This window comes from Oncorhynchus tshawytscha, linkage group LG19 (assembly GCF_018296145.1).
Source record: "Oncorhynchus tshawytscha isolate Ot180627B linkage group LG19, Otsh_v2.0, whole genome shotgun sequence".
Classification (NCBI taxonomy): domain Eukaryota; kingdom Metazoa; phylum Chordata; class Actinopteri; order Salmoniformes; family Salmonidae; genus Oncorhynchus; species Oncorhynchus tshawytscha.
The window spans coordinates 42,638,459-42,654,338 of record NC_056447.1 but is presented as its reverse complement, the minus strand read 5'-3'; the positions used below and the strand labels follow the sequence as shown (position 1 = coordinate 42,654,338).

The 15,880-nt window shown below is 42.7% G+C and overlaps 1 protein-coding gene across 6 annotated transcripts in view; it reads left to right on the top strand.

The window, feature by feature from the left end:
* mical2b (microtubule associated monooxygenase, calponin and LIM domain containing 2b) overlaps window positions 1-15,880 on the top strand; it is a 94,650-nt gene that overhangs the window by 61,895 nt on the left and 16,875 nt on the right. For 4 of the 6 annotated variants that reach the window (XM_024379975.2, XM_024379974.2, XM_024379973.2 and 1 more), the window contains 6 exons: window positions 5,456-5,642; window positions 5,771-5,847; window positions 5,989-6,070; window positions 9,838-9,928; window positions 10,013-10,083; window positions 15,650-15,715. In XM_024379975.2, coding sequence (XP_024235743.1) covers window positions 5,456-5,642; window positions 5,771-5,847; window positions 5,989-6,070; window positions 9,838-9,928; window positions 10,013-10,083; window positions 15,650-15,715 — 574 coding nt within the window. Of the gene's footprint in view, window positions 1-596; window positions 5,021-5,455; window positions 5,643-5,770; window positions 5,848-5,988; window positions 6,071-9,837; window positions 9,929-10,012; window positions 10,084-15,649; window positions 15,716-15,880 lie in introns of those variants that run through there. The other 2 variants (XR_006079374.1, XM_024379976.2) reach the window with 2 other exon arrangements.

Here is a 15,880-nt window from a genome sequence, read left to right as displayed (position 1 = left end):
GTACGCTGCGCTGCGTAGAGACAGTGACAAATATCCTGGTAATGCAGGTAACGTGTATGGTTGCATACTGACTATACTCAATGTGCTCAGTGCTTATGGTTACTGTAAGACTCTTCAGTTCTAGACACTCTGTTGGCCCAACATACTACCGTTAAGACTGAATGTTCATGTTGTCCTTACGTTTCTTCTGATGGCTATCTGGTTTTAGAATCTTTACCACTGTACGGGTGCTTGCCTGCAGTCTTTTCAAATGTTTCTGAAATTAGATTTTTATTTAGGAGGAGGTTGTGCATTTTAAAACATGATACAGAAGAGAATACAGTATGATTTGCCTGTGAAACCCCTGGAAAGGACTGAGTGGCTGTTAGCAGGGCATCTGTTCAAATATTCTAACTAAATGCCTTGAAACATCTGATTATGGCGTTGAATGCCATGGAACACATGCAGTGTAATGGATGACTGCAGTGTAATGGATGACTGTAGTCTGTGGTTTTGAATGGTAGAACAGAAACCAATCATTCTGTACTGCTTTCTCTGATTTAACTATTCCTTCTGCTCTGTCCTGCTCCTCTTTCCCTTCCTGCATTCTCTGTCAGTCTGATTGTGACTCTGATTCAAGCCTTCCTTCATCTCCTTCTCTGGATATGATGGAAAGCCCCCTCCCCCTCCTGCGCCCCAAGTGGCAGGTGCAGGTACAGTCAAATCACCCAAGCTGACCCAGGAATGGTCAGCTACTGCATTATAAACCCAATAATGTCGTTTAAAAATCCCCAACCCCCTAACCTATAGCCTATGATAACAAAACAATCTATGGTTAAAAATCACCATAGTCTAGGACAAGAGTTTTTGAAAATACACCCTTTTTACACCACTCACAATAGACATTGATGACCATGGAGGTTCGCCCTCTACTGGCTAGAGGTCAATTCTTCTTTACACATTGCCTTGTGTGTCCATCTGCTTTCAGCCTTCTATCTATATGCGACTCTTAGAAGAGCCTGCAGCCGTGGCACAACCCACTCCCCTGCACATTCCAACATGGTCCTGGAGTCCTTCACAGGATGATCAAACAGGCCTCTCCGTGAACAGAGTTTGTGGATTCCACGCACCGAAACCCCAGACGATGTAGATTACCCAGAAGACCCCTCTCCTGACCCCACAGGGATGAGACAGCGCCTAGAGAAGCTGAGCGACAAGATGAACCAGGTGACCATGAGCCCATGGTCTAACTGTCTGGACACAGCATGTCAGCTCCATTCACAGCCATACACTCACAGTAAAACGATGCTTGTGTGGGTAATGGATTGAAGCCCATTCAACATGGTAAATCCAATTCTGCCTTAGCCACAAAAGACAAGCAGACTGCGCAACACGCCAACAAAAACACCAATGTTCAAAAGATACAAAATTGCTAAATGGTATTTTATACCCCACATCATCAACTTAACTGTGGATTATAATTGCTGTTCAGTATTTATTGTTTTTACTTATCCTTTTCCTGCAGTTTGATTTTCACACTAGTTTTTTTTCCTTTACCCTTTTGCTGTTCTTCAGAAAAAAAGTACAAACCTTAACGACTAGGGAGTATAACAGAAAGAGTATAAAGGAGGGCTGTGCTCCTGTGTTCTATGTTCCCTGGGTCCCAGACTCCTCAAGTGAAAGAGTATAAAGGAGAGGGCTGTGCTCCTGTGTTCTATGTTCCCTGGGTCCCAGACTCCTCAAGTGAAAGAGTATAAAGGAGAGGGCTGTGCTCCATGTTCCCTGGGTCCCAGACTCCTCAAGTGAAAGAGTATAAAGGAGAGGGCTGTGCTCCATGTTCCCTGGGTCCCAGACTCCTCAAGTGAAAGAGTATAAAGGAGAGGGCTGTGCTCCATGTTCCCTGGGTCCCAGACTCCTCAAGTGAAAGAGTATAAAGGAGAGGGCTGTGCTCCATGTTCCCTGGGTCCCAGACTCCTCAAGTGAAAGAGTATAAAGGAGAGGGCTGTGCTCCATGTTCCCTGGGTCCCAGACTCCTCAAGTGAAAGAGTATAAAGGAGAGGGCTGTGCTCCTGTGTTCTATGTTCCCTGGGTCCCAGACTCCTCAAGTGAAAGAGTATAAAGGAGAGGGCTGTGCTCCTGTGTTCTATGTTCCCTGGGTCCCAGACTCCTCAAGTGAAAGAGTATAAAGGAGAGGGCTGTGCTCCATGTTCCCTGGGTCCCAGACTCCTCAAGTGAAAGAGTATAAAGGAGAGGGCTGTGCTCCTGTGTTCTATGTTCCCTGGGTCCCAGACTCCTCAAGTGAAAGAGTATAAAGGAGAGGGCTGTGCTCCATGTTCCCTGGGTCCCAGACTCCTCAAGTGAAAGAGTATAAAGGAGAGGGCTGTGCTCCTGCCTTCTATGTTCCCTGGGTCCTAGACTCCTCAAGTGAAAGAGTATAAAGGAGAGGGCTGTGCTCCTGCCTTCTATGTTCCCTGGGTCCCAGACTCCTCAAGTGAAAGAGTATAAGGTGAAAGTGTTGTGCCGCCCCTCGCGTGCCTGCTTGTCTAACCTCGTCTAAGGAAATGAGGCACAGTAATGTTTGTGTCCTTGGACACGAGTTCTGTTTGACTGCCTCACTCTGTTTGGAATAATAAAATGTCACCAGTCAAACCTACTCACATTTACTGAGAGTAGCAACAGCTTGATAATCCCTTTTAAATCCATTTAGTGGCAGAGATTGTTTTCTTGCACAATGTTTTGTTTCCATGGTGTTGCAGTTCTGAGAATTTCAGGTCAGGTGACCTCCCTCTGCATGATGATCGTGGTCTGTGAAGATACTAATGAGTGAATGTTCATATCTTCACTAGAAAAGAAAAAGGTTGAGCTGTTGACATTTTCTCTGACTTCTATTAAAGTATCAATGTGGGATGTGAAGGGTTAGATGTCTTGGAGATTTCTTTTTCTACCAACTGATCTATCTACCTCTGCTCAGGAGCCCTCTGTCTCTAAAAGCACTTCAATCCACCCTGTCCCTGAACCCTCTGCTCAGGAGCCCTCTGTCTCTAAAAGCACTTCAATCCACCCTGTCCCTGAACCCTCTGCTCAGGAGCCCTCTGTCTCTAAAAGCACTTCAATCCACCCTGTCCCTGAACCCTCTGCTCAGGAGCCCTCTGTCTCTAAAAGCACTTCAATCCACCCTGTCCCTGAACCCTCTGCTCAGGAGCCCTCTGTCTCTAAAAGCACTTCAATCCACCCTGTCCCTGAACCCTCTGCTCAGGAGCCCTCTGTCTCTAAAAGCACTTCAATCCACCCTGTCCCTGAACCCTCTGCTCAGGAGCCCTCTGTCTCTAAAAGCACTTCAATCCACCCTGTCCCTGAACCCTCTGCTCTTTCCTACTTCTCTTCTCCCAGCATCTCCTGTGCACTATGACAAGGTAACGATGGCTACCGCTAGCAGCTCCTTGTTGTGCCCATGCAAAACTTAAAATATCAGCTCACTAGGACCGTGTTTGTTGGTTTTAGTGCAATGGAAGTGCTGCATCAGGTAGACTCATTAAAAAGCCAATCAATCTGAGTTATTTTTAAAATTTAAGTAAGCAAGTCCGTTAAGAACAATTCTTATTTACAATGACGGCCTACCGGGGAACAGTGGGTTAACTGCCTTGTTCAGGGGCAGAACAACAGATTTTTCGGCTACTGGCCCAAGGCTCTAACCACTAGGCTACCTGCCACCCCAGATTGAAGCTTATGAAGCTGACCTGTTTAAAAATCCACCGAACCGGTATCAGTAAACTCTCTGCAGTTGAAATGTAAGAATAGAAGAGACTGTCAGCTCACACTGACCATGTTTTATTTTGCTTTTAGTGCAATGGGAATGCTGAGACTAGAATAATTTGACCTGAGGGTTGTCAAGCTGAACCCTTAGCCTGCCCAACGGGTATCAGTAAAAATGTGAAATGTAAGAATAGACAAAAGATTCTTTGAGTGTGAAGTCTATTAAATCAACTCACTCTTTTCTGTGTTCTTATTGGTTTTAGTGCAATGAGAGTGCTGCACCAAGTAGAATGATTCAAAAAACAATTGTTCGATCTGAACGCTGTCCAGCTGAGCCCTCTCAGCCTGCCAAACAGGTAGCAGTAACAATTTCACTGTCTGCATGATTTCTGCTTCTCTGTTGTCTGATTGGAATGTCTGAGTAGAAATGCATTTCTCTATTTTCCTTGATCTATCCTTTCTTTCCCATCTCTCTTCCTCCTTTTGTCTGTGTCTATGCTGCTCCCTCCCTCGACCTCTGACTGGGCTCTGTTAGCGGACAGTTGGGAAGGTATCGTCTCGCATAGGTGCTAGGGCTGAAACCTCTAGCCATCCTCTATGAAACTGACCACAGGCCTAATGCCTCGCCGGTAAGCACAGTGTGACTAACGGTTGTGTTTGTGCCAACACAGCCCAGTGGGAAAAAACATCACAAGACACACACAAACAAAAGGCTCTATATCTATTACCAGCCCAATCTTGTGGTGAATTCTCCAGTCATGAGCCATGGTGTTTTGTGTAAAGGCCTCCAGGGGCCACTGCGATGGGAACTCCATGCACTCATGTGGGTGTCTGTTCACACAGGGTTTTGCCCCACTTCAGGTCTTCAAGTCTAGAGCGGTAAACAGCATTTTGCCACATTATGCAGGAAAAGCTAAATGCAAGCAAGTGCAGAGCCTTGCCAAGCTACCGTAGTTGACTAGTTTTCTGCTATGGTCCAGAGAATTGTTGATTTCATCATCATGATCATCTCTCACTGCTGGGAAAATTCCCTACTAAAATTACACCTCAGGAATTAAGTTCGCATTTCATGAAATATTATTCAGTTTTTGCCTTAAAAATACCAGGGACCATTGAAAGGTATGACTTATTCCTCATGGCCTTATTACTAATTTGGTTAGGTTATATTGTACTTGGTGTTACTCTTCAGTCTGGATGGTTCTCTGAGGGCTCCTGAGTGGCACAGCGGTCTAAGGCACTGCATCTCAGTGCTAGAGGTGTCACTACAGACCCTGGTTAGATTCCATGCTGAATCACAACCGGCTGTGATTGGGAGTCCCATAGGGCGGAGCACAATTTGCCCAGCGTCATCCAGGTTAGGGTTTGGCCGGGGTGGGCCGTCACTCTAGATAAGAATTTGTTCTTAATGGACTTGCTTAGTTTAATAAAGGTTAAATAAATAACTAAAATGATGAAATCCTCACTTGTCCTATCTCACTGCCTGCCTTAACATGTAACCCTAATGTGGATGTTAACTTATTAGGTGGTCATACCACCACCTAATACTGTACACTGCTAGAAGAAATGGTGCTATATAGAACCAAAAAGGTTTCGATGGCTCACTTTTATATGGCTCTCAACCGCAAAGCTCCCTAATTTTTAGCAGTAGACGACTACGCTAACAGCTTGTCTATTCTGTTCTCTCCATATCCCTAACCTGCTGCTGTTGCCTGTGCTGTCTCAGTGTGTTGGAAGGAAGGAGTTTCCTCAGAACCTGGGAGGTAGTGACATGTGTCACTTCTGCTCCAAGCGTGTGTACGTGATGGAGCGTCTCAGCGCTGAGGGCTACTTCTTCCACAGGGAGTGTTTCCGCTGTGACGTCTGCAGCTCCACACTACGCCTGGGCGGACATGCCTACAACTCCAAACAGGGTATGATCCTGACACACCCATATACCAACCTCTTTTTCCACCCGGGGCAGAAGCCGTTTGTCAATTTATTTGATATTTAGTGACAACAGGCATGTGTTTTAGTATGTGATTTGATGTTTGTTTTACAGGCAAGTTTTATTGCAAGCTTCACTATTCTCAGCGCCAACCCAGGCATCAAAGTTCAAGCAAGTTCCAGAGGAGAACGGTAAAACAGCTTTCAGTAACAGCCAAACAGTCATTTTTGCTTGGGAATTATGTTATTTGTGATATTTTTAACATTTTATTTATGTGTTTAGTCACCACTTAGTCTGATATTTAAATGTTATGTTGTGCCTATCACACACAGAAGGACCAGGGACATCTGACCTCTTCGCCGGACGGGAGTGACCCCAACTCAACCATGGGCAGCCTGCAGAGCCAGCCGCCAGGTACCCTGTGTTCCTTCCTCAGGAGAAGCCTGCGCTGGCCGCTGCACGCTGGCCAATCAGTGTGTGGAACGCCCCACCGGCTGGCCTGCTGGGTGCATGGGGCAGTCAGTCAGGCGAGGCGCCATCTCAGGGAACGCTCAGAGGACTACGGCTTCCTGTACGAGCTGCTGAGTCTGGGCCTGCCCCTACTGAGCATGCTGCACGAGCTCCTGGGCCAGATTTACATGGAGGCTGAGCAGCCTGAGCCCCAGCCCCAAGGCCCACTGCCCTGGGTCCAGTAGCGTCTAGGACTCAGGGCCAACTAGAGATGCAGTGCCTGGTGCCTCATGGACTTAATGCTGTACTGTACTCTATGTGACGCAAGTGCCTGAGCTACAGCAGTCTGCACAATGTCAAATGCTTTATGCAGATTCTAAAATGATCAATTTCAAGTCTTCTATTCTTTATTTGATTTTATGACAAACAAACTTCATGTTTTATACCAAGTGCGATGCATGGTCCTTAAAGGGATACTTAGTGACTTTGGCAATGAAGTCCTTTATCCACTTCCCCGTAGTCAGATTAACTTTTGGAGACCGTTTTTATGTCTCCTTCCAATATGAAGGAAGTTCGAGGTAGTTTCGTGAGCCAATGCTCCACTAGCGTTAGCACAATGACTGGAAGCCTATGGAATCTTGAAATCATGCTAGCAGTTATCATAGACTTCCAGTCATTGTGCTAGTTAGCAACTTCCTTCAAACTACAGAGACCTAAAAATGGTATCCATGAGTTCTTTTGACTCTGGGGAAGTAGGAAAAAGGGCCAAAATCCTTAAGTATCCCTTTAACATTAGAAAACTTCATGCATCCTTTCAATTTCTTAATCTTTTATTTCAGTATTCCCAAGCTTATTTTTGGGTAAAATTATTTTATTTTTTTATAATCCAAAAAGGATCCACTAAAAGCACTTGACTTGACTTGGCAGGACTGCTAAGGTTGTGTGTAGTGCCTGGTGTGCTTGTGTTTTGTGGAGTCTGTTGGACGGAGTCCTGCTTCTTTTTGAACTGCACTGCTATATTGCTCCTGTGAGGCATGTAATGGAGATGGCAAACAGTATTTTTTTTTGCATCTCACTAGCTTTTTTTCTTAGATGATTCCGGATGTAATTTTGTTGCTATATTTTTGTTTTAGAATCTTTTTTCTGACCATTATTTGGTAGATTTTTCTAATGCAGTTTAATGGGACACATTTTGATTTTAGATGAATCTGATTTAAACTCTCATTGTTGTAAAAGATTAGATAAGTCTGTAAACACAGAGGATCCTCATGTTTATCTCTGGCACCAGGTAATGTAGCAAATTCTTCCAAAGAAAGATTGTTTTTCTTTGAAATATTTAGGTATAGTTCTTTGCTTTTGTGCTGCTTGGATCACAAGACTTGGATTTGACGCACATTTTTGCACATATTCTAATATGCAAATGATCATAGGAATGTTTGTTCTGAAGTGTTCTGAATCAATAGCTTGGTCTGGTAGTACAGTTATGACTGGTTTTCAAAAGGATTGCTAAGTGTTGCAACAAAGCTTTTATTTTATTTGTGATTCTTCATATTTTTAGGTCATGTTTTCCCTTCCATATTTCTCACATTTCATTTCTCCTCTTTCATTCTTATGTTTCAAATTCCATTACTGCAACCTATGATTGGTATCTTAAATAAATCCCACGGTGCGCACACACACACACACACACACACACACAATCATTGTCACAGGCTGAATCGTTATGGCAGGAAGGTGATATCCTACTTGGGTCTCATGATCAATATTGTTGCTTTGCATTCCCTGCCTCCATTGCTCTTTGACCACTCATTAACCATTCATGTTGAGAACGCAGCATGGGTCCTGTGTATGGCAACGGGTTCATTCCATTAGACACACATTTGTTCAATAATTGAGTATGTTTCAAAAGCCTTCCATTCTTCCAAACTAACCCTTGCTGTTATTTCTGACCTCTCTAACACACAACGTGTTGAAGGTCTGAGTTTTTGGCATGCAGTTTCTTCAAGTCTTTTTGTCTGCCCCATCTGATAATAACCTCCATTTCCACATCTATGTCCCCCTGTGATTCTCTGTTGCAGAAGGCGCTTATCATTCCTCCTAACATAAAGCTGAGCTCATTGCTATTTTATCTTACCTTTATTTAACTAGGCAAGTCAGTTAAGAACAAAATCTTATTTTCAATGACGGCCTAGGAACAGTGGGTTAACTGCCTTGTTCAGGGCAGAACGACAGATTTGTACCTTGTCAGCTGGGGGATTCGAACTTGCAACCTTTCGGTTACTAGCCCAATGCTCTACCCACTAGGCTACCCTGCCGCCCTCATGACAAGATCCTAGTTTTTTGGGGGCACAATTCTGCAAGTTTGCTCCAGAATATTTTGTTGTACATTTTAGTTGTTTATAAGATTTCATTTGCTATCTTGTATTTTTCCACAGTGAATAAACTGTTTTGATTCATTTATGCTATTTAAAGCTGTAAGTATAAATAAATGTATTTGATTACATAAGTTACTTGCTTCCTCCCTTAATTTTTAAAAAACAAATTAGCCAAATTTACCAACTTTTATTGATTTTTCAAATTAACAGCAGAATTAACAACTGAAATGTTCAATTTTGCAAAAAAAGTACTTTTTTTGACCTGCACCCTCACATTAATAACCCCGTCACAAGCATAACCTCTGTTTACATAAAACGTGTTTGCTGATTGGCACATTCCCACGCACTTAACAACACTTGAATTTCCCTGGACAGTGTTGTTCAGCCCTGTTCATTCCCCAGTCGGTCATGTGTTTTTAGGGGGGACTGAGTGACACTTCCAGGGAGCAGTTCCTTTTATTTGATTTCCCCAAATAGCACGGTCACTTATTGTCACAACAAAAACCATACATTAGACCCAATGCAAAAGCGTCTCCACTATGAACTGAATTCAAATAATAGTAATAGACCATTACACGCATCCTTTCACTTTATGGGTTTCTCTTTTCGGGTCTTTCTCATCTTTCTGTTTGAGTCATTTCTGGGTCAGAGTTTTTTTAGTTTGTATTTTGTATTGGAATCCAAACACAATGTGACATCAACAGTATTATTTGGGTAATTGCCCTAAACTCATTATGATTCAGCACCTCAAGTGGGCTATTGTTTGTGTTGAAGCTGTGTTGCCTCGACAATTAGACCCACATCCATAGTATACTACACAACCTAACCAACCCATTCAGTTAATAATTCAGATGCAGAGCATGCCCAACGCATTTACGTAGAATTCTAGATAATGTTTGTATAGGTTTTTCATTATGAAATGTACTCTCAAAAGAAACTATGAAACAATTATCAACATGGGTTTAGTTTGGTTCTGTGAGTAATCACTAGCATGAATGTTCACTTTTGTTCCATATCACATGGTTGGTGTTCCTTACATGTTGATTTATATTTTAACACAATGCTTTTACCAATTCTCTCCATTTATACCTGTGTGTCTACAGATATATAGATCAGACTTTTATTGCATGCTGACTGGTGCAAATGTATAAAGTAAGGTAGCATGTTGGCACTGTTATTTCCAAAGCAGTAATGCAGCCTGGTAGTGTGACCTAACCAGTTAGAGGCAGACACATCGTAAGAGCAGTAGCTTTGTAACCATCCTAGCTGTCTTAGTTTGTTGGAGTACACTTAGTGTCATAAATAGCAATAATGTAGTATGTGAATTTGGCCTAATAATAAGATTTACATTTTCAGGACGTCACTACAGATACACAGGTCTGATGAATGGACTGTACACCCACACGGTGCCTGAGGTGGACCTGGACATGCCTGACGCCAACAGGACGTGAGTCCACAACTACAGCACTACCCTCAATGTGTCCTTTGCCGTTGCTCATTGTTTTTGTGTGTTGTCCATGTCTTTTTACAGTGCTGACTCGAAGAAACGGGCCAACTCCGATACATCTCTCAAACCACAAGATTCTGCACAGGAGAAGAAAGGTGTGAAGTCTCCCTGACATTCACCCACATGAGAAACACATTACTCTGATTTCCCCCTAGCTTCAGCCATACAGATGGAGATGGAAGTTTACATACACTTAGGTTAGAGGTCATCCACTCCACACATTTCTTGTTAACAAACTATAGTTTTGGCAAGTCAGTTAGGACATCTACTGTGTGCATGACACAAGTCATTTTTCCTACAATTGTTTAGAGATTATCTAACTTATAATTCACTGTATTACAATCCCAATGGGTCAGAAGTTTACATACACTAGGTTGACTGTGCCTTTAAACAGCTTGGAAAATTCCAGAAAATTATGTCATGCCTATCAGAAGCTTCTAAAGCCAAATTGACATAATTTCAGTCAATTGGAGGTGTACCTGTGGATATATTTCAAGACCTACCTTCAAACTCAGTGCCTCTTTGCTTGACATCATTGGAAAATCAAAATCAGCCAAGACTGGTTCATCCTTGGGAACAATTTCCAAACGCCTGAAGGTACCACGTTCATCTGTACAAACAATCGTACACAAGTATAAACATCATGGGACCACGTAGCCGTCATACCGCTCAGGAAGGAGACTCGTTCGGGCTCCTAGAGATTAATGTACTTTGGTGCAAAAAGTACAGATCAATCCCAGAACAACAGCAAAGGACCTTGAGAAGATGCTGGAGGAACCGGTACAAAAGTATTTATATCCACAGTAAAACTAGTCCTATATCGACATAACCTGAAAGGAAACTCAGCAAGGAAGAAGCCACTGCTCCAAAACTGGCATAAAAAAGCCAGACTATGGTTTGCAATTGCACATGGGGACCAAGATTGTACTTTTTGGAGAAATGTCCTCTGGTCTGATGAAACAAAAATAGAACTGTTTGGCCATAATGACCATTGTTATGTTTGGAGGAAAAGGGGGAGGCTTGCAAGCCGAAGAACATCATCCCAACCGTGAAGCACGGGGGTGGCAGCATCATGTTGTGCGGGTGCTTTGCTGCAGGAGGGACTGGTGTACTTCACAAAATGGATGGCATCACGAGGAAAGAAAATTATGTTGATATAATCCAAGATGGCATAGCAGTCAGACGTACTTTGTCCTCGTCTTGTCATATTTATATATATATATATATTTATTATTTATTATATATTATATATATATTTATTATATATTATATATATATTTATTATATATTATATATATATTTATTATATATTATATATATATTTATTATATATTATATATATATTTATTATATATTATATATATATTTATTATATATTTATTATATATTATATATATATATTTATTATTTATTATATATTATATATATATATTTATTATATATTTATTATTTATTATATATTATATATATATATTTATTATATATTTATATATATTTATATATATAATATATATATTTTTTAAACATATTTCTTCGCATATCTTTTATATATTTTATTTTCCAAAAAATCAACTTCAAAACACTCTCCTGCAACCCGCCTCGCCAATTTCCAGGTGACCAATTCTCATAGCTTTTAGCCGTACCCTTATCGTACTCCTCCTCTGTTCCTCTGGTGATGTAGAGGTGAATCCAGGCCCTGCAGTGACTGGCTCCACTCCTATGCCCCAGGCGCTCTCTTTTGATGACTTCTGGAATCGTAATAGCCTTGGTTTCATGCATGTTAACATTAGAAGACTCCTCCCGAAGTTTGTTTTATTCACTGCTTTAGCACACTCTGCCAACCCGGATGTTCTAGCCGTGTCTGAATCCTGGCTTAGGAAGACCATCAAAAATTCTGAAATCTCCATCCCAACCAAAACATTTTCAGACAAGATAGAATGGCTAAAGGGGGCGGTGTTGCAATCTACTGCAAAGATAGCCTGCAGAGTTCTGTCCTACTATCCAGGTCTGTACCCAAACAATTTGAACTTCTACTTTTAAAACTCCACCTCTCTAAAAACAAGTCTCTCACCATTGTCACCTGCTATAGACCACCCTCTGCCCCCAGCTGTGCTCTGGACACCATTTGTGAACTGATTTTCCCCCATCTATCTTCAGAGCTCGTGCTGCTAGGTGACCTAAACTGGAACATGCTTAACACCCCAGCCATTCTACAATCTAAGCTTGATGCCCTCAATCTCACATAAATTATCAATGAAACTACCAGGTACCACCCCAAAGCCGTAAACACGGGCACCCTCATAGATATCATCCTAACCAACTTGCCCTCTAAATACACCTCTGCTGTTTTCAACCAAGATCTCAGCGATCACTGCCTCATTGCCTGCATCAGTAATGGGTCTGCGGTCAAATGATCACCCCTCATCACTGTCAAACGCTCCCTAAAACACTTCAGCAAGCAGGCCTTTCTAATCCACCTGGTCGGGGTATCCTGGAAGGATATTGACCTCATTCTGACAGAGGATGCCTGGTTATTTTTTTGAAATGCCTTCCTCACCATCTTAAATAAGCATGCCCCATTCAAGAAATTTAGAACCAGGAACAAATACAGCCCTCGGTTCTCTCCAGACCTGACTGCCCATAACCAACACAAAAACATCATATGGCGTTCTGCATTAGCATCGAACAGTCCCCGTGATGTGCAACTTTTCAGGGAAGCTAGAAACCAATATACACAGGCAGTTAGAAATGCCAAGGCTAGCCTTTTCAAGCAGAAATTTGCTTCCTGCAACACAAACTCAAAAACGTTCTGGGACACTAAAGTCCATGGAGAATAAGAACACCTCCTCCCAGCTGCTCACTGCACTGAGGATAGGTAACACTGTCACCACCGATAAATCCACTATAATTGAGAATTTCAATATGCATTTTTCTACGGCTGGCCATGCTTTCCACCTGGCTACCCCTACCCCGGTCAATAGCACTGCGCCCCCCACAGCAACTCGCCCAAGCCTTCCCCATTTCTCCTTCTCCCAAGTCCAGTCAGTTGATGTTCTGAAAGAGCTGCAAAATCTGGACCCCTACAAATCAGCCGGACTAGACAATCTGGACCCTTTCTTTCTAAAATTATCAGCCGAAATTGTTGCAACCCCTATTAGTAGCCTGTTAAACCTCTTTCGTATCATCTGAGATTCCCAAACATTGGAAAGCAGCTGCGGTCATCCACCTCTTCAAAGGGGGGGGGACACTCTTGACCCAAACTGCTACAGACCTATATCTGTCCTACCCTGCCTTTCTAAGGTCTTTGAACAAACAGATTACCGACCATTTCGAATCCCACCATACCTTCTCCGCTATGCAATCTGGTTTCAGAGCTGGTCATGGGTGCACCTCAGCCACGCTCAAGGTCCTAAACAATATCTTAACCGCCATCGATAAGAAACAATACTGTGCAGCCGTATTCATTGACCTGGCCAAGGCTTTCGACTCTGTCAATCACCACATTCTTATTGGCAGACTCGATAGCCTTGGTTTCTCAAATGATTGCCTCGCCTGGTTCACCAACTACTTCTCTGATAGAGTTCAGTGTGTCAAATTGGTGATCCTCGACTTCGGCGATGTCATTTACAAAATAGCCTCCAATACCCTACTCAATAAATTGGATGCAGTCTATCTGTTTTGTCACCAAAGCCCCATATACTTCCCATCACTGCGACCTGTACGCTCTCGTTTGCTGGCCATCGCTTCATACTCGTCGCCAAACCCACTGGCTCCAGGTCATCTACAAGACCCTGCTAGGTAAAGTCCCCTCTTATCTCAGCTCGCTGGTCACCATAGCAGCACTCACCTGTAGCACGCGCTCCAGCAGGTATATCTCTCTAGTCACCCCAAAAAAACTATTATTTCTTTGGCCGCCTCTCCTTCCAGTTCTCTGCTGCCAATGACTGGAACGAACTACAAAAATCTCTGAAACTGGAAACACTTATCTCCCTCACTAACTTTAAGCACCAGCTGTCAGGGCAGCTCACAGATTACTGCACCTGTACATAGCCCATCTATAATTTAGCCCAAACAACTACCTCTTCCCCGACTGTATTTATTTATCTTGCTCCTTTGTACCCCATTATTTCTCTCTACTTTGCACATTCTTCCACTGCAAATCTACCATTCCAGTGTTTTACTTGTTATATTGTATTTACTTTGCCATCACAGCATTTTTTGCCTTTACCTCGTCTCACCTCATTTACTCACATTGTATATAGACTTATTTTCTACTGTATTATTGACTGTATGTTTGTTTTACTCCATGTGTAACTCTGTTGTTGTTTGTGTCGAACTGCTTTGCTTTATCTTGGCCAGGTTGCAATTGTAAATGAGAACTTGTTCTCAACTTGCCTAACTGGTTAAATAAAGGTGAAATAAAAAGTTTTTTTTAAAAAAGTGGATATATTGAAGCAACATCTCAAGACATCAGTCAGGAATTTAAAGCTTGGTCGCAAATGGGTCTTCCAAATGGACAATGACCCCAAGCATACTTCCAAAGTTGTGGCAAAATGGCTTAAGGACAACAAAGTCAAGGTATTGGAGTGGCCATCACAAAGCCCTGACCTCAATCCTATAGAAAATTTGTGGGCAGAACTGAAAATGCGTGTGCGAGCAAGGAGGCCTACAAACCTGACTCTGTTACACCAGCTCTGTAAGGAGGAATGGGACAAAATTCACCCAATTTATTGTGGGAAGCTTGTGGAAGGCTACCTGAAATGTTTGACCCAAGGTCAACAATTTAAAGGCAATGCTACCAAATGAGTGTATGTAAACTTCTGATCCACTGGGAATGTGATGAAAAAGAAATTAAAGCTGAAATAAATAATTTGCTCTCCTATTATTCTGACATTTCACATTTTTTAAATAGTGGTGATCCTAACTGACCTAAGACAAGGAATTTTTGCTAGGATTAAATGTCAGGAATTGTGAAAAACTGAGTTTAAATGTATTTGGCTAAGGTATATGTAAACTTCCGACTTCAACTGTAGCTATTTCCCTGTTCTCGCCGCCAACAGCATTGGCCTTGTAGCAGCCTAACTTCTCTCCCAGCATCATTACAGGCGTCAGTCTGGATGTCTAGAGCGTGTAGGATATGATTCCATCCATATAGCTATGTAGACTTAGTTTATTAGGGTCTGAGGGAGTGCGTGATTTAGGAGCAGCCTGCCGTCCTCTGTTTCCCCCTGTGTGAGATCCCAGTCCTCCAGTTAAGGCTCTGAAATCTGGGTGGGGCAGACAAAGCCATTCTCCCACATTAAGTGATTATTTGTCTTGGCATGGGGAGCACTGAGCACTGGGACTGGCCTGAACATTCTGTCTGGCTGCACAGATAGGGCTGTCTACTGGCTGTCAATAGGCCACAGCTGTTCTGTTCTCCACGCCTCATTTGCTGGGCTCAGTTGAAAGGTGTGCGACGCCACCCCATGGCTGAATGGTAGTTGCCTAGCACCCTAAAACTGTATAGAGACCTCTCATTCTCTTACATAACTTGTAAATGTAGAACTATAGTTTATCGTTGTTTGACAGATATCCAGTTCAAATGTGTTGCCACAGTAGTGTTGACGCAGATCAATAATGTATGTGTTGTGATACGGGTTATGCCCACTCTCCCTGCAGAACATTCCAGTACCAAGTCATCCCTCCCATCTGGGAACAGCAGATGGAAGAGGAAGATCCGTGCTAGTGAGTAGACCACCTCTGCTGTTGATTATCTGACATGATCCTTATATCCGTCCTATCTATATCACCTCCTTATCCTCCTACAGGCATTTCACCCCTTCTTATTCCCTGCTGTGGTGTTACTAGCTCTGATATTTGTGTTTTGTAAAAGTGTTAGAATGTTCACTG